The 22,488-nt window shown below is 51.3% G+C and overlaps 2 protein-coding genes across 2 annotated transcripts; both read right to left on the reverse strand.

Annotated features, from left to right (window-relative positions):
* Nucleotides 1–288: 288 nt before the first annotated feature.
* Nucleotides 289–11,511, reverse strand: LOC133340741 (uncharacterized). The gene is made up of 13 exons (XM_061549131.1): nt 11,442–11,511; nt 10,634–10,911; nt 9,774–9,942; nt 9,554–9,667; nt 8,793–9,139; nt 8,080–8,105; nt 7,505–7,543; nt 6,834–6,972; nt 5,888–6,032; nt 5,265–5,431; nt 4,639–4,834; nt 4,018–4,049; nt 289–3,731 (listed from the first exon to the last, which is right to left on the reverse strand). Exons 1-13 carry the CDS (start codon nt 11,509–11,511, stop codon nt 3,216–3,218), a joined length of 2,238 nt encoding a protein of 745 aa, XP_061405115.1. The 3' UTR covers nt 289–3,215.
* On the reverse strand, nt 10,737–22,488 carry LOC133340968 (uncharacterized). The gene is made up of 9 exons (XM_061549517.1): nt 22,399–22,488; nt 17,064–17,174; nt 16,355–16,483; nt 15,253–15,353; nt 13,235–13,260; nt 13,002–13,040; nt 12,168–12,307; nt 11,593–11,758; nt 10,737–10,911 (listed from the first exon to the last, which is right to left on the reverse strand). Exons 2-8 carry the CDS (start codon nt 17,170–17,172, stop codon nt 11,685–11,687), a joined length of 618 nt encoding a protein of 205 aa, XP_061405501.1. The 5' UTR covers nt 17,173–17,174; nt 22,399–22,488; the 3' UTR covers nt 10,737–10,911; nt 11,593–11,684.

The raw sequence follows: 22,488 nt of genomic DNA on the forward strand, positions 1-22,488 counted from the left end.
CTTTTCCTGCAAGTCATAACAAAAATACCCTTACAATACAGTGTGTGTGTGTGCGTGCTGAGATTTATCCATTCATTACAATTTGCACAAAGCCACTTTCTATTAGTAGTTAACTTGAAACGACCCAGTCTGAGGAAAGGGACAAAGTGTTGAGATGCAGCAGCTACCTCCAGTATGTGTCGACAACATAATCACTCAAACATGTTCATAAAAAAATACACATTGCAAAATAATGCACCGATCACAACAAAAACATACACAATGCAAATTCAATAAAAACAGCCGATGTACATTTGTTTATGTCATTGCAATGTTTTAATAACTAAAAAGTGCTTCTACAAAAACCACTCGGATTAACCATGCGGCCCGTCATTGTGAGGGTGAATTACATGTGAGATTGTGAATACTTTACTGCATTTCACAGCAAACGCACTCTTAATAGCTACACACTCATGCCGGCTAACCCAAAACTGTAGAACACCAGTATCTCCTGCCCAGCGCGTTACTCCATCCACCTGTGTTCGGGAGAATGAGGCGGTGGTCCTCATCAGTGACATTTGTGGACGTGTTTTCACCACAACATGTGAGATCCAGTCCTTGCGTAAACGTGGCTTTTCGTGGCTCTTGGCAGCACCCACATTAATCACTGACAGGTACATTCCCTGAATAACCACCCGGCCACGTAGACCAGATGCACACCCAGGAGGGGTGGACAATAGGTGGACAACAGGGGGCTTTTACCCCCCCACCCCAACATTTAATGTAACATCGTAAATAAATAATACCCATTTTAATACATTTTATAACATAAAACCTTAATTTACATGCTATTACATTTGATTTTCGATTTATTTATTTTTGCCCTCTGCGAAATGTTGAGTTGGGTGCAGCACAGGCTGGGAAACACTTCTCTGGGGGGCCCACCCACCTCCACCGCAGCCCCAAGACAATTAGTGTACCAAGCTCAGAGGACAAGTGCAGGCACCTACACGGAAGCGTCAGACGGAGCAAAGGACCACCTACGCCGCCCGGAAAGCGCTTGGGCAACAGGTCCCGTGGGGGGTCCACATCCCCCTCCCCACGATCATCTGACTGGCCTCCACCGAGCTCTCCCGGGGGCCGCAGAGCAGAACGCCACCCTGGCCTAGCAAAGTTAACGTGTTAAGGCCCGGCACGTGGGGGCCACAGGGCACGTGATGATTTGCACCCAGGCAGCCAGGGGCACACCATACCCACATTATCCATAATTAATCTTAGCAAGAAATGTTTAGTAAACGGCTGAAAAAAAATAGGTTGGAACCGGTGAACACCAGCCTGTGCATGGAGAAGCGCAGAGAGAGGTTGAGCTCTGTCCTCTCTGATCGGTGCAGGGAGCAGCGGAGCGAGAACACACACATATATACACCAGTGATGACTGTAGGTGCTGCCAGTCTGTACAAAACAAATCTTACCCTACATGCATGAAAATAAAATGCATTCTCATAATTTTGCATAAAATAATTTAGCCCGTGGCATGATTAGAAGCGAATATGTCTCAACATAAAACAAATCCCTTCCGCAACGGTACAGCAGTATCTTAATTGGCCAATTAATCAGAATTGATTTGGCTTGACACGTGACACTGTGTAAGTGGTAACATGAATGTAGTCGGCGGTTTCACAGTTGACGCATGCAATTTTCAAACCATTCAAAGTTCGGTTTTGTTTAACTGCCTCTGCCAATTTGTACAGTTAAAAATTAACGCTCGCTCAGAAAAAAAACCAAAGAGTACTTTACGGGCTCCGACATCACTTGCCCCTAAAGGGCGACGCAATCTAGAAAGTGCAACACCACAGGCCTAATGCTATAGGTTGGTGGGTAGTGTGTGAGAGGTTAATACACAGCGTTCGCGTGGACCGTCTTATTTACAGCGTGAATGATGCTGCCAGTCTGCACTTTAGTTACAAATGCACGTTGCATAATCTTCGACAGGAGGACCAAGTGCAAGGCGCAGTCCTGTGTTTTGAACGGGCTGCCTGTGCGCGTGTGGGCGCCGAGTGCGACGTTGCTGCGAGCACTTTCATGATATTGTTTGAATATTATAAAAACTATTATTTTGTACAAGGTAAGGCCCACTGAGATACACAGCTCTTTTTCAGAAGTGACCTGGCCACAAATGACAGCTCAACGAAGCGGCTTATCGTATGGAAATTTATAGCAACCAATTACTCTACCCGGAGAAAAATCCACACGACCACGGGGAGAACATTCAAAATCAAAAAATATACAGCAGCAGGCGTCTGGGTCTAGATAGAACCCACGACCTCCTGTATACCAGGCAAGGTAGTTAACGTCTCCTAGCCACCGTGACGCCCCACACTTGTGTTAACTTATGAATAATGACATTGTGCACCGCCTGGCGTGAAGGATAACAATACCTCAAATACATTATCATGTGTTAGTCAACGGTTTTATTTAACTTCACTTGTGTTTGTCGTGGTCAAATCTTGTAATCGACAACAGGTCTACTTCCTGTTGTCCAAATCATCATTTAATTGCCTCTTTTCAAGCAATTACAATTTTTTGTATGGACGGCTTATTAATTATATATTTTTGTGGAGGTCAAAAACGCCGCGGGGTCCCTAAACTGTGGAATCGGCTCGCACAAAAAGCGGGCGCCATTGACCTTCTTCTCGACCGTGAGTTAAACCAAGTTGTTAATAAAACCGTTGTTTTAAAAAAACTTTTTTCAAGGAGTTTATTTTTGGCCTGAGATCCCATTTTAATCAGCTTGTTGTAACATTATGCCTTACCTTCTATTTCTGAAAACTGCAGATTAGTAGCCAATTTGGATCATTTTCGGCAAAAAAAAATCATAAACTACACCGTTTTAGAAGACTTGATTTTGAAATCTTAAACTACACGAGCTTGCATTTACGAGAGAGACCAGAGAAACGATGCATACTCCTGATCTGCCAGTGAAGGCGCTACAGATACACGAGAGGCACTTTCCTACATTTGGTCCAACGGCGGCACAGCCATCATCTCAAACACTTGATCCAATCCTCCGCTCGTGGGGGAAATGTCTCTACGGACATCTCAGTGGAAGTAACGAAGAGTGCAGAAAGGTCCGTTCCATCCTGTTTCCTTTCGCTGCGGTCGCAGCCCTCCTCCTGAACGGGCGAATGCCTCGAGAGACACGCCACGCTCGCCGAGGGCCACCGAGCGGGGGCCCTTCACCACATGTCATATTGCACGTCCTGCGTTGCCTGCGGGGGGGCCTGGCTCGCCAGCGGGGGGTTCCAGTGCAGACCGGGCGACCGCGCCATGGCAAACTGCGCGGGCGACTCGGCCCTCCTGGCCATCTGCTCCAGCCCGTTGGGCCTGCCCGAGGACGTCTGGGTGAACGCGTTGATGTACCTAGGCTGCTGCTGCTGCTGCTGATGGCGGAAGCCCGCAGAGGGGCATTCCGCCGGAGGCTGGCCAAAGTCCGGCGCCGCCGGCGCAAAGCCCTGGCCGGCGTCAGCGCCACCGCCGCGGGCGGCCCGCGGTCGCCCCCCGTCAGAGAGGCCCGCTCCGGCAGTAGGGACGTGGTGGTGCCTGCAAGGCTCCGGGAAGCCGGGGAAGCGGCCGCGGGTTGGGCCCGCGGTGGCGGCGGCGTCGAGGCCGTTGCGCGTCTCCGCGTTCGTCTCCGCGAGGGCACGGCCTTCGTCTTTGTCGCCCAAGTGGCCGTGCTCGGAGGCGTTGGCCACCTGTCGGGAGACATCGCGGGAAGGCGCGAAGCTGTCACCAGTTGACATGCTGGGGGGCGTCAGGTTGGTATGTATGTAGAACTTCTTTCGCACAGTACGTAGCCAACCGTGCCGATTGGGAGGTGCGGGGCAAGGACAGGTTTGACACGAGTTCAGGGCAAGTCGTTTCGCCATCGCGCGCTGCTGGACGGGCTACGGCAACAGTTGCCCACACCGGCCTGCCCGCCTGCCCGCACGCTGCACGATGTGTAATGCGTCAGTGTAGCTTTGTGCCGTCTCCACCTACCGACAGCGCTCGTCTCTCATTGACGTCCCTCACTGCAGAGGGAAGACAAAAGCAACGTGGGAGGATTAACGCAATATCACGAAAACGGAATGTGGGCAATACGCATACAATGTTGGTAAGCACGCCCACAAACATAACAATTAATGCGCAAAAACAAGAAAACCCCAATGTGTCTAATGACTACCTTTGAAGAAGGTGCTAGATTTGGGATGTTTGGACATTTTTTTAAGGAGTGGAAGCAGACCAGAATGCCCAGTGGAAAACCACCCATTCGCACCAAGGGATTACACCGAAAGGTTTGGAGTTTGTGAACTCATTTGCTGTACCCTCCTGGCCACTTGAGCACCCCAACACACGTTTTGGAGTTGTACAAATCTACGTGATCCACCAACGCTTGCCTTCAAAGTGCAACACCCACTGTTTAACGACTATAAACAGTCTCTCAACCGTTATGTTATTTTTATTTTATTTCTCACTATCAAAAAGACTTAGCAAGCGAATACAGTTGACAAAGATTCATCACGCAACCTGGGATAACGGTGACATGGGGCAATTTGCAATACAAGCAAAGCGAAGGGGGCGACGTGTCGCTGTTGGTGACGCGATAGCGACGATGCTTACACCGCTTGGCCCTCCACAGCAGGGTGACGTAGCTCTGGATGCTGTTGTCCTCCATGAGGAGGAGGCCCTCTTTGGAGCCGAACGTCCACACCAGGGGCCCCGCGCCGTCTTGCTGCCCGGCAGCCGCCGCCACCTCGGGAGGGAAGCGCACCGCCAGGCCCAGCCCCTCGCAGCCCAGACGCTGGTTCTCCTCCATCTGAGGCCACAAACCCACGCTCGGTTCGCACGGCGGTGCCCTTCGGATGTATGGCGCCAACGCGCGCGTGCGTGCATCGGTCTACCGGTAACACACAATTCCCTTAATGTGAACGTCAAACTAGTTCAGCGTTTAGTGTTTCCCGCCATGAACATGCCAATCCAGTCTTGTAAAAACCTGGCTCGAAAGAAGTTAACCCACCAACTGCACAGGTTCCCGATATTGGGGCGACGACCTCCTGCCGATGGGGCTGCGAGAGTGTCTCGGGAAGTCACAGTGACAACCGGAAACCTCGCCAACACAGGGTTGGGATTCTCAGCACGGTGAAGACGCTCGGCCTGAAAAGCTTAGCAAGGCCCGAGTCGGTGGCTAAAGACTGTACCGACAGGGAGCAGGTGGTGGCGGATGAGGGAGGGAGGGAGGGACTCGCCAGCTGCTGGATGCGGAGGAGGTTGCGGCGGATGGTGCTGGACGGGCTGTCAGGGGTCACGGGAGGGCATGGCTCCCTCTCGTCACGGCCACAGGGGGGCGGCGGCGTAGCCACCGCGGTGAGACCTGGAGGCTCGCGGGCACCAGCGGTGGCGTGAAGCAGCTTTGCTGTAAACCGTAACGCACGCACAACGAGGGCGACGTTGTAACGCAGAACGTGGCGATGTTGTAACGCAGAACGTGGTTGTCGTTTGGGAATTCTGAAGAGGGAAATCCCCGCTCACTCTAGCACTTAAGAATAATTAGTTACAATTGTTCATTCCTTCGATCATTCTTCAATACCCTCGAGTCAAGACTCCCTTTGGAAAACACAGGACGAGCAATGGCATCAACATGCATGGCAAGGCCTCGTACAACACCGTCAACATTAATGAGCATTGGCACTTCATTTAAAATATAGCCACCTCAATCAATTTTACAGGGCGTATATGCCACCCCTGCGTAACACATGGGTTGTTCCATGTGCCAAGTGCTTGGAATCGCAGGCAACAGAATTATCAGCTGAAGGAAATTACATTTTCTCAATCTATTACCAAGGGGCTTGGGCCATCACGCAGTACTTGCCTTTGGCCGAGGGGAGGGGGCCCATCTTGGCTTTGCCCTGACCCGCGAGCGGCGTGTGAAAGTTCATCTTCTGGAAAGGGCTCTTGTCCCTCACGCCACGCGTCTTGGCATCGCCCAGCGCTCGTCTGAAGTTGCCGATGAAGTTCTACAACAAGGCGGCCACGCACGCATAACACCAATTAGCACGCATAACACCGATTAGCACGTTCCCGCAAGAGAGTTCTATTCAATACGCAAGTGCATGGTTGGTCTCGTCAACAGGCACATAATGATACGCAGATTCGTCAATTAAAATCGACTCTTTCTCTCATGACATCAAACTGCGTTCGTAAGACTTGATATTTTACGACTTGCGCAAACGATACACAAACGGTAGGCTAATGTTACACTGGAGCTAATAACGCAACCGAAACTGCATTAATAGGACAGAAAAAAAGCAAGAACCGATACAAACGACATGGCACCGATGTGCGAGGGAGAAAGGACATTTCACTCGTCGGTTCCACCTGAGGTGGCACAACTTTAGCGGTTCTAATTTCTCAGCATGGCCGATGACAGTGAGGCTATCCAATCGTTTGCTCTCATTCGTCGTGCAAACAAATTGGCTCCCAGACGGAAGAGTCTGCTGCAGGGACCTCAGCACTTGGAAACCGTGCGACGACGACAACGACGCGGCTCGGTTAACAGGCGACGCCCGAGCTGTGACTACAGAGGCTGTCGATGCCGGATCGGCCTCATCAGCAAATATTCGTAGCCACAGAAACGAGCCTGACGGAAGACAATCATCCTCGACTTGCCGGAGAAAATATACATCCATGGTACTGCCGAGGGTGTGCCGCTACCTCAGGTGGTACCCATCGGCAGCTCTTGGGAGGGTACGCACGGGTGCATGCCGTCGTCTAGCCGGGGGCCAGCCCTGGCGCTGGCGACCGTGCGTGCCACTCACGTAGGCGTGCTGGTAGGGCACGCCGGCGCGCTCTGCCGCCTCGGCGATGAGCGCGTTGCCCTTCTCCTGCGTGCGCATGCCGCGGTACAGGTAGTAGTAGACGAGGACGCTGTTGTACTTGGGGAAGCGCTGCAGCTTCCTGCACGAGAAGACAAGCAGTCACACGACCGCGAAAAGACCACGAAGCTTTAACAACGAAACCAAGCGCCCCCAAAATGCCAGGGGGTTTAAGGGCCAAGCTTCCCTTAAGTCGTGATGCAGAAAAACAAGAATGTTTAATGGGTAATACAGCTTTCTATTCACAACTTCAATAGATGAATTTGTCTATTTTACATACATTTTCAAGAATAAAAAAAATGAATGAGCAACGACATCATTACGTTCCAATACCGTGAACCTCATAATCGTACGATATACATTGTCGTATCATCATATCGCGGCAAGACTAATATCCACGTGGAAACGTAGATTCGTTTTCGCGGACGAGAGATTCCAAATTTGGCAATCGCAGTCATTCGGGCCCGATGCAGACACGTGGGTGAAACAAAAGCTGTGCCAGACAGGCCCAGCCATTACCTTGCCAGTTATTTTTTTTCATTCCGACTCAACATGAGCCCAGTACAAAGCACCGATCAAAGTATTGGGGGGGTGGAGGGGAACAGAAAACTCACTTGGCCAGTTCTTTATTAGAGCGCAGATCAGCAAGGAACCTGCATACACACGCAAGAGAACCCCACACATTCGTAAAAAATGCTGTGGCCTTAAAAGGAAATGTATTATAATGGACAACGTTTCAGGCAATAGTCCTTCTTCCGGAGAGAGTGGATGATAAGAGTTGGAGACTGCTGAGAATTACGTGATATAAATTTTTTCCAATGGTCAGCATTTAAATGGGCATTTGAATAGTTACACTAATAGTCTGCTATTGCTTAAAAGATAAATCCTTCAATAATAATAAAAGCATATCTTACTTAATAAACCCACATGTATTTAAAGAAATAAAATGTTGCTGGCACACTGCATCATACAAGGAATGTTAGACATTGCCTGTTAGCACGCCTGCCCAACAGTTTACCATCCAACTTGGCTGAAATGACCAATCGTTTCAAACACTCATTAACCATATATTTACGTCACAATCGGTTAGATAAGGATCAATAGTTAATAATAGTGTGCATTGTTTAGCACGGTCAATGCAGAAAGAGACAACAAAGTGTGCTTTTGGTACTAAAAATAGTCCACTCACTTTTCAGGACTTGCCATGTCCACCATCTGTATGATATAACATGCAAAAGACACTTGTGTCAAAATAATGCCCAATGTATGTTTCAAAAGCATGACATCCATTGCATTCAACACCACATTTCGTGCATTACTTCTTATGTTATTTAAGCGGTGCAAAACGTGTAAGAAAAAGAAACGTACACAAAGTGCTGTGTGCACTCAGTTGCGTAAAAAATATGTATTTTTAAATATTGCCATTTATTTATCCAGGAGAGCTTGCCAAGCCTCGTGCCGAGTGCTTTGTGTGGCGGCAGGAGACAATAGCAACTAAGGCCTGCACAGATGGGTTCACTACTCGTTTACCATACTAATAATAATTTGCATTTAAATAGCGCTATTATCACGCTCGCTGGTTAATTCGTTCATTTGAACTCCACTTGTGAAAGCACCATCTGTACACGAGCGATGGAAGGCACGTTCCAGACGACCGGCGCAGACGCACTGCAATCCTCCACAGCTGCCACATCGTTAGTTTGTATCGCTTCCAGCGTTGGCGTCGAGCGCTAACGCAGCACGAGCGACGAGAAGTACGGCCCGTTAGCCCATCGCCGAGGTAACGCTGCCGTGTTACCTCTCCAAAGTGCTGCGTGTATAACAAGCAGACACCCCCTACCAACGCCGGCTCGAGAAATATAAAGGCGGTAAAACATCGATGGGCGCTCGGTGGGGACTTGCCGTTGCGAAGGTCTCCTCTGCCGGTCGTGAGCAGGGCCGTTTGCACGGGGAAGCCACCATTCCCGACTGCTGCTGCTGCTGCTGCGGCTGTGGTGGCTGCTGAGGCTGTTGCTGCTGCAGCTGCGGCGGCGGCGGCGGCTGCGGCTCGGTTTCGCACGGTGGGGTATCGTCCATGCGCTCGTCCCCAATGCACGGCACGCCCCCGTCGGGCTCTGGCAGCTTGTCGTCGGCGTACCCGCCGAGGCACGGCCAGCTGTCGTCCGCCAGCGAGCAACCGGCCGCTGTCACCACGTCGGCCTGCTGCGGCGACTCCGCGTGGGAGCTCTCCGACTCCGCCGTGCGGCTCGCTGCGCTCCGCACCCCACAGTTTTGTCAAAACATTCAACATTTTCACCTTTTTCTGTTTTATTCGGTGCTCATTTGCTTCCCCCTGCTTCGAATGCATTAATTTCTCTCCCATGCTGGAGGCAAAAGCCCAGCAAACAAAAAAAACGGCTGTCAAATAATAACACTCCAATTAAGATGAAAAACGTTCAACTGCAAAGCACTGGGGTGGAAAACACAAGACCTTGCAGGCCCCATTCTTCTGAGCAGCCTTTTTCCAATTTTGTCAACGACTGCTTACATTCCGTAAAACAGTCCGAGAAATGCATTTAGCACGAATATCACAATTGCTGAAACAACCCACAATGCGGCAATTATGCAAAAAAAAATGTTGCCGCCACTTTGCAATGAAGGCCTCTGAACGAATGCTGGCTTACCCTCCGCATCCGAAGGCTCCTCCCTCTCGCCCCAGCCGTGCAGGGCCTCAAAGCTCGAGTCGTTGTGAACGTCTGCCTTCCCGGCGCCGTCGGGCCAGTGTCCGCTTGGCAACCCTGCGAACAACGCGGCGTGAGCGGCCTTCCCTCCGCCGCTACCGGGCCACGAGGCAAAGGGGCTGAAAGGGTGGCGGCAAGTGTGGGTCGGAAGACATCGCTGTACCCTGGTTCTCGGGCTGCGCCAGTTTCGGGGGGACCGACTGGAATGAAGAGGCCATCGTGGCGCCGGTGCCGGCACCAGCGCTGGGGAAACCCGTCTCATACCAGTTGGGTTCCCTCCGCACGCGCGTCTTTGCCTGCCCCAGCACCCGCCGGAAATTGCCGATGAAGTTCTGCGAAAACAAGCGGGAGAGAGATAGGGAAGGAGGTAGCCCGGTTGGCCCAAGAGGGGAGCACCATGCCGGAGTATTCAGCCGGCACCACTGAAATGCCGAGTACAAAGATCAAGCAGCCACCTGTGATTAAAGCAGGTTCTGTAGCATACCGAGTTGATGCCTTCACAAACACCCATCGTATTTAATTAGGTTTTTCCATATAATTTGGCTCACTCCATGTCTGGGAATTAAAACCTGAGGTTTGAGTCAAGTGAGACGAACACCTTTTGCAGGGCATACACAAGGTCTGGTGCCACCGGCGTGGATTGAGAGGCCCATAGAAGTGGGCGTGAGAGGCAGCCTTGTGAAGTCATCGTCTTGGGTCACTGCCACGCGAGGTGTCAGAGAATGACCCGTGGCAGAAGAGTGACCTCGCCTTTCTGTCGAGTGGTTATTTGACCAAAAGTCACCATGCTGGTGAGTGCAACAGCCTTGGTGACGGTGGCTGGCTCGGGACCAGTTCAGATATCACTCGCAATCGATGTTAACCGTGGCCGGGAAGTGAAAATGCTGGTCACTCGATTCAGAGGCCGGTGGGGTCAACCACCGCACGCACCCCCCGCTTGTATTGCAATGCTCAATAGACGAAGGCGTGTAAATAATGAATGCAAAGCGCCGACACGCGTCCCCGCCGGTGTGTGCCGCTCACGTAAACGTGCTGGTAGGACATGCCGGCGCGCTCGGCCGCCTCGGCGATGAGCGCGTTGCCCTTCTCCTGCGTGCGCATGCCGCGGTACAGGTAGTAGTAGACGAGGACGCGGTTGTACTTGGGGAAGCGCTGCAGGTTCTTGACGTGCTGGAAGATCTCGCGCGGCTCCTCGCCCGCGGGCTCCTCCCCCCCGCCGCGCCTCTCATCGGGCGGCGGGCACGGCGCCTGGGCGGCCGCGTTGCCCTCCGGCGCCCCCTCCCGGCCCTCGTCCGCCGCACCTGACCCGCGGCGGCAACAACGGGAGATTCAACTTACGGCGGGAGGAGACCCGCAGCCCCGACGCGTCTTGCGTCGTAGGCGTGTCCCCGGGTTGTGTCACCCAGGCTGCCCGACACGCGGAATTCAAGCGTGATGAACGAGAAAAAAACACTTCAAAAGTTGCTGTAAAGTGCACAATTACGCGTGCAAGTGCCCTAACTCAAGAGTGCATTTTGTGCCCAAAGAGCAATTTGTACCGACCCCGGAGTAATGATGGGCTGGGTTAACCCTCCCAAAATGGGATTTGAACTCGCGACTTTTCCAATTGCGAGCCGTTCGCTTGACCGCCGAGTCACCTAATCGGTTACTATTGATGTATTCACGTGCGTGGGAGTGACGGCACAATAATCTATAACGGCACGTCTAAAATTAATTTCAGCTTTTGTCTTTCTCTCATCAATGAAATCTTAACATCCCGAGGCACACCGAGGCCTGGCTAGTTACGCATCTACAAGATACACTCAGGTCTTGGTTCACGCCTTCCTTTCACGTGCGCGCTCCCAACTCGACAAGCGGACGCGACGATGCCTCCTGCGATGCGACGCGCAGAGCTCCGTCATTGCCACCGCCTCGTCGTCCGCATGGCCAAAACCAAAAATGTGTCACAGAGCCGCTTTAAAGCAGACGAGCGAGTGGAGCACCGGGCTTGCAGGCGGCGTTGGAAGCCGACGGGGCTGGCGGAGGCCCCGGCTGTGCCGAGTTGAGGCTGAGGTCCAGGCTGGCCAGCAGGTCCTCATCGCCATCCCACACTCGCGGGGGTCGCTGCTTCGACTCCCCCCTGGCGCGCCGGAAGTTCCCGATGAAGTTCTGAGTTGCAGTGGGGCAAGGGCGGTCGGGGTGGGGAAGGAAAGGAGGTGCCGCGTCAGGGCACGGGGAGCCGTTGCAATTAACGCACGTACAGCTGTTGGGTCTTGTTTTTTAAGCCGAGGTGGAGACGGGGGCTGGTGACGAGGTGGAGACTGGGAGTCGTGATGATTGTGGCTCATGACGAGGTGGAGACTGGGAGTCGTGACGAGGTTGAGACTGTGGCTAGTGGTTGTGCTCGGTCATCTCGTGCGACTCGGAAACATCATTATCAGCGAAGATTATCACACTGCGGGTTGAAGACCTCGCCAAGAAACCAACGCCACCACCCCCACGCACTCCTGCGACGTAACGGCCATCTCGACATCTCGTCTGCGCATGTCGTGTGGTGTGTAGCGGCGCAGGCACTCACGTAGACGTGCCGGTAGGTGACCCCAGGCGCTCATTGCGGCCTCGGCGATTAGCGGGTTGGCCTTCTCCTGCGTGCGCATGCCCTTGCACAGGTAGTAGTACACGAGGATGCGGTTGTACTTGGGAAACCGGTCAAGCACCCTGAGAATCACACGCACACAACGACAACCCCCACTCAAAACTAAACTAGAAACTATGTTAATTTTACCAGGTAAGGCCCACTGAGCTATGTAGCTTTTTTCAGAAGCGACCTGGCCACAAATGATAGCTCAACTAAGTGGCTTATCATGTGAAAATGTCTTGTTAGTCAACATCTTGCAACTGTGGCGCCCACTCTTAGCTCTACAAAAGTTTACTCAGTAGAATGCAAACCTGAAGCGGTTAGGGTTGATAGACGATTCACCGCTCACCGATTCACTCCAGTCACTCGCTCACCGGCGGTCAATCGCCGGTAATGATTTGTTTTTGATACGGTGCCATCCTTTACACAGGGGCATCTCGTAGCGTTTAACGTCACAACTCATTTGAAAGGGCACCCTCAGTGGCAGCTGTCCCAAGGTGACTCGGCACCTGGCCTCTAAGTGGGCAATAGTCTGCCAGTAATGGGCGATGATTTCAATCCATAATCCCAATTGAGTAATTGTGGGGCATTTGTATAATTTGGCAAATTTGTACCATGGCGTCGGCACACAATGGCCTACTCATGATATCGCTATTACCGTGTGGTTACAGTTTCTATGAACGTCGCTGACGTTGTTGGCTAAGTAAACGCACCAGATGTTCACTGTAGGCATCTGCGTACGAGTGCAGGTGTTAGACGCAGTGAGTTTCTCACTTTGAGATGTCTTGAAGCTTTGGAATCACAGACAGGAATCTGGAAACAGATAGACTTACAGTTTAATCTAAATTTATGTACGTATGTTGAACTTCTTTCACACCGTACGAAGCCAACCGTGCTAATTGGAGGTGCGGGGGAAGGACAACGAAACACAAGATAAATTGTGTTCAATGCTATTTTTCCAAGATATGGGTGCAATGCATTAAAACTATAAAAATGGGATAACTTACTTGTCTGCGCCTCCAGTGGCTTGGCCCTGAAAAAAATAAGATATTTTTATTTTACAATTGTCTATCCAAGAAAGTCCCAAGATACTTGCAGGAGGGGGGAGAATATTGTGATGTATAATTCCAAATGAGTAATTTGTAGGTCATTTTTCAGCATGTGGATGTTTAGGCAATACCAGTTACATTAAAACCGGAGACCCTGTAGCAAACCGATGCACAGAACGGGGGGAGAGAACACACAAACTCCACGCAGAAAGGTGCCGAGTCAGGAATCGAACCCAGGCCCCTTGCTGCTGTGAGGAACGATTCTCACCACTGCGCCACCCAAACATGAAGCGACATCCGTAAATACTCGCTTGCCATCCTGAGCGCCTGGTATCTATCAAAGTTTCGCAAGACTTACGGAAACATCGAAGTATGAAAAAATGAGAATAGGTTTTACCCTTTCTAGCAAGAAAGCAGAAGGTGTGAAGATGTTCAAACACCAAATAGAAACGTTTAGCAAGGAATCACGTCTGCATTAACCACATGTACTTGTGGTGAACATGAAAACAAACATGCTCTGATAATATATGGTATTTTCTTCGAAACTGATTGGCCTCGTCTCACCAATGTCAGACCAGAGAACGCCAAAAGACGAACAGTGTTTGAACATCTTAACAGCTCTTCTTTTACTGTCAGAAAAGGTAAAACCTGTTCCTACTTTTTTCAAACTTTTATATTGGCAAAAAGGTCCCATGTCGAAACAATGAACTTCAAAATCTAGCTGCATACCTAGATTATGTGTCTCTCCGCATGCCCCACATACATTAAGCGTTAGGCGATAAGCGACATTTTCAATTCACAACTTAGTTCCTATGTGTTTTAACGTCAATTAAATTACATAATGTGAGCAAACCCATGTCGACGTGCATGACCGCAACTTGGCTAATTACTCATGAATGAAGATTTAAATCAACGCCTCTCAACCCCGTGGGTCGTTCAATCGGCAGCTGTAGGCTGCGGCCTGGGCACCCTGCCGGGGGAAATTTCAAACGTGCGCGAGGAATGTCAGCATCATGCAACGGTGACGAAACGCACATACACAAGGCAGAACAAATACCTTCGGAACATCGTGTTCACTAGAGGCGTGGACATGTGGTCTCTCTCCTTGTGTTGTGGCCTAAATAACCCTAAAGGGGTGGGGGCCAAGGAGGCTGGGGGGGGGGTGTAATGAGGCCCCTGTGGTTTTGATGGGACTGGGGGGGAAGGAACCAACCTTTGAGGACCATGGTTTTAAACTATAAACAATTTTTATTTTACCAGGTAAGGCCCATATAGCTCTTTTTTAGAAGCGACCTGGCCACAAATAGGTCAACGAAGTGGCTTATCACGTGGAAATTTATAGCACACGACCACAGGGAGAACATGCAAACTCCAAATATACAGCAAGCGTCAGGGTCGGGATCGAACCCACAGCCTCCTGTATACCAGGCGAGGTTGTTAACATCTCGTCGCCGTGGCGCCCAACTCACGCCGCACAACCCGGGTCCCGCAGGGCGGCACGCGTCTTAGTCTACAGAGTGGCTCTCAGGAGCGCGGTCATAGACCACCGGTGGTCCACGACGGTCCTCCAGGTGCTTCCCGGTGGCTGCGATGCAAATGCAGCTTGATCCGGAAATAATGACAATGTTTAAATTAAATTTTTTAAACTAAGTTAGGCAAACTACCCCTAACCCTAAGATGTAAATGCCCCCGCTAAAAATAAACCTTAGAGCTGCGAAAATTTGTTTTCATTCCGGTAATATGAACAGTTTCGTACGACTACTATTTAGAGCGATAAGTGAATGCACCAGTGGCGGGAGGCTGGGTGGTCCGCGGGGTCCTCACGTTTGAGAAACGCCGCTCTACAGAATAAGCGGCGCTTTGTTTTGCATGCTGCGCCTTGCTCTGGACTTGCACAGCTAACCTCTCCGCGGACCGCGCGGGTCTCCGGTGCCGTGTGGACGCAGGCGGGCGAGGGCGCTGCGCACCGTACCCACCTCGTCCTGGGACACCTCGCCCGAGTCCAGCACGTCGGGGCCCTGGTACCAGAGCTGCTGCTGCTGGTCGCCGCACGCAGGGCTGGCCGCTCCGCCAGGGTCTGCGCCACACACGCGCACAAAGACAAAGGTCCCCTGTATAGCCTTAATAGACTGCTGGGGCAGGCGCTGTTTGCGAGTAGCACCTTTGAAGGCCGGCATGGCACGCGAGGGGGTGTGTGGCCAGCAACACGCCCGGCCGCCTTTGTCTCTTGAGTGGCGAAGTTTACACACCGCACCAGGTACTCATTTGAGGCCGAGTCGGCCTAGGGGAGGCCCAGGACCAGTTCAGATAACCGTCAATGGTGTTGGCCATGAGCGGGAATCGAATTAGGGTCATCGGGTTCGTAGCGCAGCACGCTAATCGCTACACTAACCGCTCCTTACACGCACACAGGCGCGCACACACGCACCATGAAACAAAGCAGGCTTCTATACCCTTGCCCATGTCCCCATACAATCGTCACTCAACACGCCCGTCACCATTCATTTCAGCTTATGCTTCACATAACCCGGGTAAACCGAACGGCATTAAATAACCCACGTTTTTTTGCGGAGCTACTTCTGGCTACGCACATGAAATATGACGCTTGTACATTTTGTGTAAGCACAACCCTTTTACTGATAATTACAAGACCCCTTGTGGCTACAAAACCAGCTATGCAGCTTAGCAATGACAATGCACAGATTTACACAGCCTTCCGGAAAGATTGGTAACAAAAAACTTTCAAAACAAATATTTATTGAACAGAGCAACGTCACGCTTCGCAGCAGTGCGTGTGCTGCAACACGCCGGCGCGGGTGATAAGCGTGCACACCTATCACACGCGTGCGTGCGGTTTCTTTGCCGCACATTTCTTTGTGTGCAGTTAATTCCCCAAACAAAACGAAAGTCCCCTTCACGCACTGGCCCGTCAGCTTGTTGGTTTGCTCGCGAATGTTAATCTAACATTTTTTTGGTAAATCACCGAGCTATGAATCTAATTTCGAGCGCCGACACTGGGCAACAATTCATCTTACGGGAACAGATGCTCCGTGCCAGCCAGGGAGGGGTATGGCTCACCCGCAGCGTCGCTCTGGTTGTACGTTCCGTCGCACGCGATTTCCACCTTCAGCCAGTCGACGTCCAGGCCCTGCCCGTCTTGCTCACAGAGCACTGCCGACGGGTTTCCAGGCAGGCACGGCTCCCTGACTGTCCGGGGAGGTAGGAGAACACGGTAGGTAGGAGAACACGCCATCGGGGGTCAACGCCTGCCTACTCGCAGCCGGCGTGGTCATTCAACGACTTCTCAGATGCCCAGCCCCACGTGCCCATTCTAATGGTAATGCAATTTGCACAGCTGCACCACTCTCAGTTTAACCGTCACAGCCACACATGTTTGACATTCTGTCTTAATCTTATTACATTTTTATTCCATTTGTGCTAAGGCCGTCACGTCACGAGTATTTTGAACTCGCAAGGAGCAGTAGCAAACCGTGTATTAGAGAACAGTCCACAGTGGGCACTTTGATTCCCATATTCACCGACACAGGGAGAACCTGTTACAATAAAAACCAACGTTTTAAATAAAAAACAACTGAAATTTTGCCGAAATTAAGTGACGAACTAAGTGCCAATGCGACGTTTTGTTCTTGTGCAGTCATTTGTGACAGTGTTGACACCATAAACTGGCGACACTTGAGAACACGGTTTATTCATGGGTAGCCAAAACCCGCATTCAATGGGACCCCAAAGCTCCGAGCCGTGAGCAACGCAGCCACCCCACCCTCACCTTCCTCAGACTTGACAGGGACGGTCGACCAAGCCTCCGACTTGATGTGAAGCTGCGAGTCTTGGCTCTGCCGCGCGTCGGACGGACGGCGCTCTGTCCTGTCCTCCATGGCTGATGGGAGACAGCGGTCGACGGGGGAAGACAGTGAATAAACATCGCTCTGGCTGGAGCACTGGGTGGAACTGACGATAGTAGGAATACGATATCGCTGACCGTGTTACGATTGACCAGCAGGAATAAGTGCATTTTAATTGATTAAATAGACTGTATCACAGTTGACATCGCCTCTCCCGTGCCTTGTAAACGGCAAAAAGCAGTCTCTTTGTTACCATATTACACATATCAGAGCTACAATTGATGCCAAGGCCAGCTGCTGCCCACGAACATCTGATTGTACACGGACAGACAATGCTCACAATCACGGTCCTTTGAATTCAAATATACTCGAAGATTGCGCAGAATGCACTGGAAAGGGCATTCACACACCACCCAGAGCAACTCTAGGGGTCACATAAAGGCAGCGCTCCCTCCGATTACAGCACTGTACTAATCACCGCGTGCGGAATAAACGAGCACGGCACTCATGGCAAGCGACCACGTTGCCCGTGCAGCGGGGACAATTATTGGCCCACTGTGTGCATGCAACAGCCTATACTTAAGGCTCAATTTGTTATAAACACGGACGTTTAAGAGGGGATGTGCCCGGAATACAATATGGACAGTGACTGGTATTGGACCTTAAGCACACACGTTGCGCTGAATGCATGTGCACGGTCGCCATGTGCATTGTGTACAAGTCAATGGAGATTACGAAAAAAAGAGTAATGGATTTGTGATTTTAGTTGTCGAATGTATTCAAGGGGAAGTGAACATTGTAGTATTACGTGTGCTCTTTAATAAGATGGTTGTATTCCTTGTTAGTAAACTACGAGCTGTGTGATTCACAGCTGTTTCTGAACAACAGCAGCATACGTGGAGTTTCTCCTTCAACACGTGGTTAAATAAGGGACGTCAAGAGACACATGTTAACAGGTGCCATTCGCGACTAAGTGGCACCGACTGAACCACAGCGTTGCTGCCAGCCTAGGTGCCCTTCGATGTTACCTGGAGAAGTGAAGACTTGATCAAGGTCACGGAACAGGGCCATGTGTCAAACAAAGATTAATATCCCCCGTATAGCCTTAAGAGAATGTTGGGGCAAGTGCTGTTAGCGAGCACCTATGAAGGCCGGCACGTCACGGGAGGGTTGAGTGGCTAACACCACGGCCAGCCGCCTTTGTCTGTGGCGATATTTACACATCGCACCAGGTACTCATTTGAGGCCGAGTCGACCTAGGGGCGGCCCAGGACCGGTTTAAATAATCATCACCGGTGTTGGCCGTGAGCGGGAATCAAACCCGGGTCGCCAGGTTCGTAGCAAAGCGCTCTAAACGTGACACTACCGCTCCCCACATGCATGTCAAACACGCATGTATACAGATACATACAGGACAAGTACATCGACAAAGATCCCCCACATCGCCTTGACAGACTGTTTGGGCAAGTGTTGTTTGCGAGCACTAATACACACAGACGCATACATATCCTTACATGAACGCATATGGAACAAACTAAAACAAAATCACATTTTGGTGACCTGAGTCATGTAAATGAGACTGCCCTCGTCTCTTCCGTGTTCTCAGCTGTTTAAACAAAATAAACATTAAACTTGTAAACGATAATAAACTTGAAGCTAAGGAATGCCCGTCGACTGAAAAAAAACACTCATAGCTCAGTGAGCTTTACCTGGTAAAATAAACGTAGTCGAGTTTAGGTATATTTATTTATTTATTCCGTAATTTGCTCACCCTTCATATCCTTTGCGCTCGTATCGTTCATTTGTGTTTTGTTTTGTTGTTCTAAGTTTCTAACTCCGCCCCTAATAAAGATTCAGATTCTATAATGAAGGGAATCTGAATCTGTATTATAGAAGTCCGGTAGGGGTGGATCAGGAAATGGAATGGTAGCTACATTTCTTAAACCCCTCACACTGACATGAAAAGCCAACACTATACCAGAAGGTACAACATGAATGCACGCGTTAAAAGGTTAACAGGGAATTACGCGCAGCCGTGCTTTGTGGAATGACAGGGCTGGATTGCAACAAATAAACGTTAAACCAGACAAGATTAACGAATTCATAATAAAGGTTTTTGGGTTAGATCGCGTTATTTATAAATAGTGTCGCAACCCTCCACCACCCGACACGGTCAATCAGTAAAACATGTGTCACGTTGACAAAAACAAATAGTTCACTACTTTAGCGCACCTGCCGGCGTGTTGAAAAGATTAACGAATGACAGCTCATATGTGAAGCCTCATTACCCCCAACGGCGCGGGGTTGACTTAACTCACAAAACCAAAGTGGAATGATATGGAACAGCAGCTGTTTTCTATGGCATGACATGCCGAGAATACCGCATGAAGATAAACCAGCCGCCATTCACCACTAAGCGACGGCGACGTTACCGCAGCGAGTGTGCCAGGATAGGTGCACGTCTAAGGCCACGTGAAGGGTCAAAGGTTCGCTGGCAGGAGGTCACAGGACCCCCCCCCCCCGCCTGCCTGGACTGCCGAGACAAAGATTCACAATTTCGCGCACCACCCACCGTAAGTTAAGTGAGGCTGTCAGCGAGCCTCTATTAAGGCCAACAGTATCCTCAAAGTGCACCTAGCCTGGCACTGCCCACGAGTTGTTTCCACCGAGGTCGACCTTGACACCACTGGTACCAGTCATCGTGAATAGGCTCCCAAAGCCTCGCGTGCCACATCCAGCCCGTGAAACTCGCATTCACTTCCCCTATCCCCCCCACACAATCACTCGCAACACGGATCAGCCAGCTCTCGTCTCTATGCCGCGCCCGTTTATCCACCCTCTCTATCAGGGATACAACACACACACAAGACAAAGATATCCACCCTCTCTATCAGGGATACAACACACACAAGACAAAGATAAGACAAAGAACCCCCCTCTCGCCTTGAACGCACTATTCAAGTGCCGCTATGAAGACGACTAAGCACACGAGGGGAATGGGTGACCAACGCAACACCCGCCCGCCTTTGTCTCCCCGGCGTTGTTGACGTTTAACACACACGGGGTATACTCATCATACGATGGGGTTGTTTGGTCGCGAGGTTGAACGCAACTCGGGGGCATCCGCCGTGTCGAGACGTCGAGGTGCAGCGCTAACCGCTGCGCCACCACTCCCCACGACACCAAAGACAAAGACCTCCCGCGTAGCCTTAACAGACTGTTGGGGCAAGTGCTGTTAGCGAGCACCTATGAAGGCCGGCATGGCACACGACGGGGTGGATGGCCAGCACCACGCCCGGCCGCCTTTGTCTCCCTAGTGGCGATGTTCACACCACACCAGTTACTCGTTTGAGGCTGAGTCGACCTAGGGGAGGCCCAGGACCGGTTCAGATAATCGTCACTGGTGTTGGTGGCCGTGAGCGGGAATCGAACTCGGCTCGCCGGGTTCGTAGCGCAGCGTGGCGCTAACCACGACACTACCGCTCCCCACAACACCGTACAGTAACACACAACACAATCTGGCTGCTGTCAGCCTGACGATGCCGGTTGTAATTACTGGCGAAACGTTCGTACTCAGGTTGTGAATGTTGTGGCTTTGCTCTCCAACACACAACCGATGTGCTGTACTAGTGACGAATTGGCACGTTCTGTTTACGTGATAATCCTTACTAGTTGGCTGTGTCGGGTGGTGGCGGGTTTAACGACACGTTTATAGTTACGCGATCTACCCAAACAACCTGTAACTATGGATATTGCTCGCGAAAGCCTACGTGGTGTTAAACACACAACACATTCACCTACACACACACACACACTCACCTACACACACACACACACTCACACACACTCACACACACAACACACACTCACCTACACACAACACACACTCACCTACACACACACACACAACACACACTCACCTACACACACACACACAACACACACTCACCTACACACACACACACAACACACACTCACCTACACACACACACACAACACACACTCACCTACACACACACACACAACACACACTCACCTACACACACACACACAACACACACTCACCTACACACACACACACAACACACTCACCTACACACACACACACAACACACTCACCTACACACACACACACAACACACTCACCTACACACACACACACAACACACTCACCTACACACACACACACAACACACTCACCTACACACACACACACAACACACTCACCTACACACACACACACAACACACTCACCTACACACACACACACAACACACTCACCTACACACACACACAACACACTCACCTACACACACACACAACACACTCACCTACACACACACACAACACACTCACCTACACACACACACAACACACTCACCTACACACACACACACAACACACTCACCTACACACACACACACAACACACTCACACAACACACACACTCACACAACACACTCACCTACACACACACAACACACTCACACAACACACTCACCTACACACACACAACACACTCACCTACACACACACAACACACTCGCCTACACACACACACGACACACTCGCCTACACACACACGACACACTCGCCTACACACACGACACACTCGCCTACACACACACACGACACACTCGCTGACACACGCCACACTCACCTACACACACACAAACACTCACCTACACACACAACTACACACACCTACACACTCACCTACACACACACACAACACACACTCACCTACACACACACACAACACACACTCACCTACACACACACACACAACACACTCACAACACAACACACTCGCCTACACACGACACACTCACCTACACACACACGACAATGTTGTGCAGGAGAGGGAGGGGGGGAGCTCACTAAACACGGCGCCCGCGAATCGCCATTCGACGGCGTCGACCCCGAGGCCAGCCTGGGCCGCGCCCACCCCGCGGTGACACCGACAGCACGAAGCGTGCGCCGATAAACACGGGGGGGGGGGGGGGGGGGTGGGACACAACAACAACAACAAAACAACAACGACAACAACAACAACGACGACGACGCGCCCGAGGCCAGCGGCCTCAAGTTGACGACAATGCCCGCGATGCGCGAGCAGGACGGGGGGGGCGGCTCGCTCTACCATTCCCACCAGCGCCACAAACACGTCCACGTGTCTCTCGCCTCTTGGAGACGAGGCAGAGAGGAGACGAGAGACAGAGAGAGACGAGAGGGAGGAGAGAGTCGCCGGCTCGTTACCTGCAGCAGCAGCAGCAGCAGCGAGCGGCCACTGAACGCGGCCGCGGGCGGCGAGGTAAATAGTAAATAAATAAATAACCCTCGCGGGAG

Source organism: Lethenteron reissneri, chromosome 10 (assembly GCF_015708825.2).
Source record: "Lethenteron reissneri isolate LAM-NWPU_2019-01 chromosome 10, ASM1570882v1, whole genome shotgun sequence".
Taxonomy (NCBI): domain Eukaryota; kingdom Metazoa; phylum Chordata; class Hyperoartia; order Petromyzontiformes; family Petromyzontidae; genus Lethenteron; species Lethenteron reissneri.

What these genes read in the sequence shown, in the direction of transcription:
- LOC133340741 (XM_061549131.1), bottom strand. Translation starts at nt 11,511, where the DNA reads ATGACGGAGCTCTGCGCGTCGCATCGCAGGAGGCATCGTCGCGTCCGC. An exon ending in TCCTCCGCATCCAGCAGCTG is followed by an intron (nt 4,835 to 5,264) that starts GCGAGTCCCTCC and finishes TTGTGGCCTCAG; the next exon opens with ATGGAGGAGAACCAGCGTCT. An exon ending in GCTGTGGAGGGCCAAGCGGT is followed by an intron (nt 4,050 to 4,638) that starts GTAAGCATCGTC and finishes TTCCCTCTGCAG; the next exon opens with TGAGGGACGTCAATGAGAGA.
- LOC133340968 (XM_061549517.1), bottom strand. Translation starts at nt 17,172, where the DNA reads ATGGAGGACAGGACAGAGCGCCGTCCGTCCGACGCGCGGCAGAGCCAA. An exon ending in CCCTGTCAAGTCTGAGGAAG is followed by an intron (nt 16,484 to 17,063) that starts GTGAGGGTGGGG and finishes CTCCCCGGACAG; the next exon opens with TCAGGGAGCCGTGCCTGCCT. An exon ending in GCCACTGGAGGCGCAGACAA is followed by an intron (nt 13,041 to 13,234) that starts GTAAGTTATCCC and finishes ATCTGTTTCCAG; the next exon opens with ATTCCTGTCTGTGATTCCAA.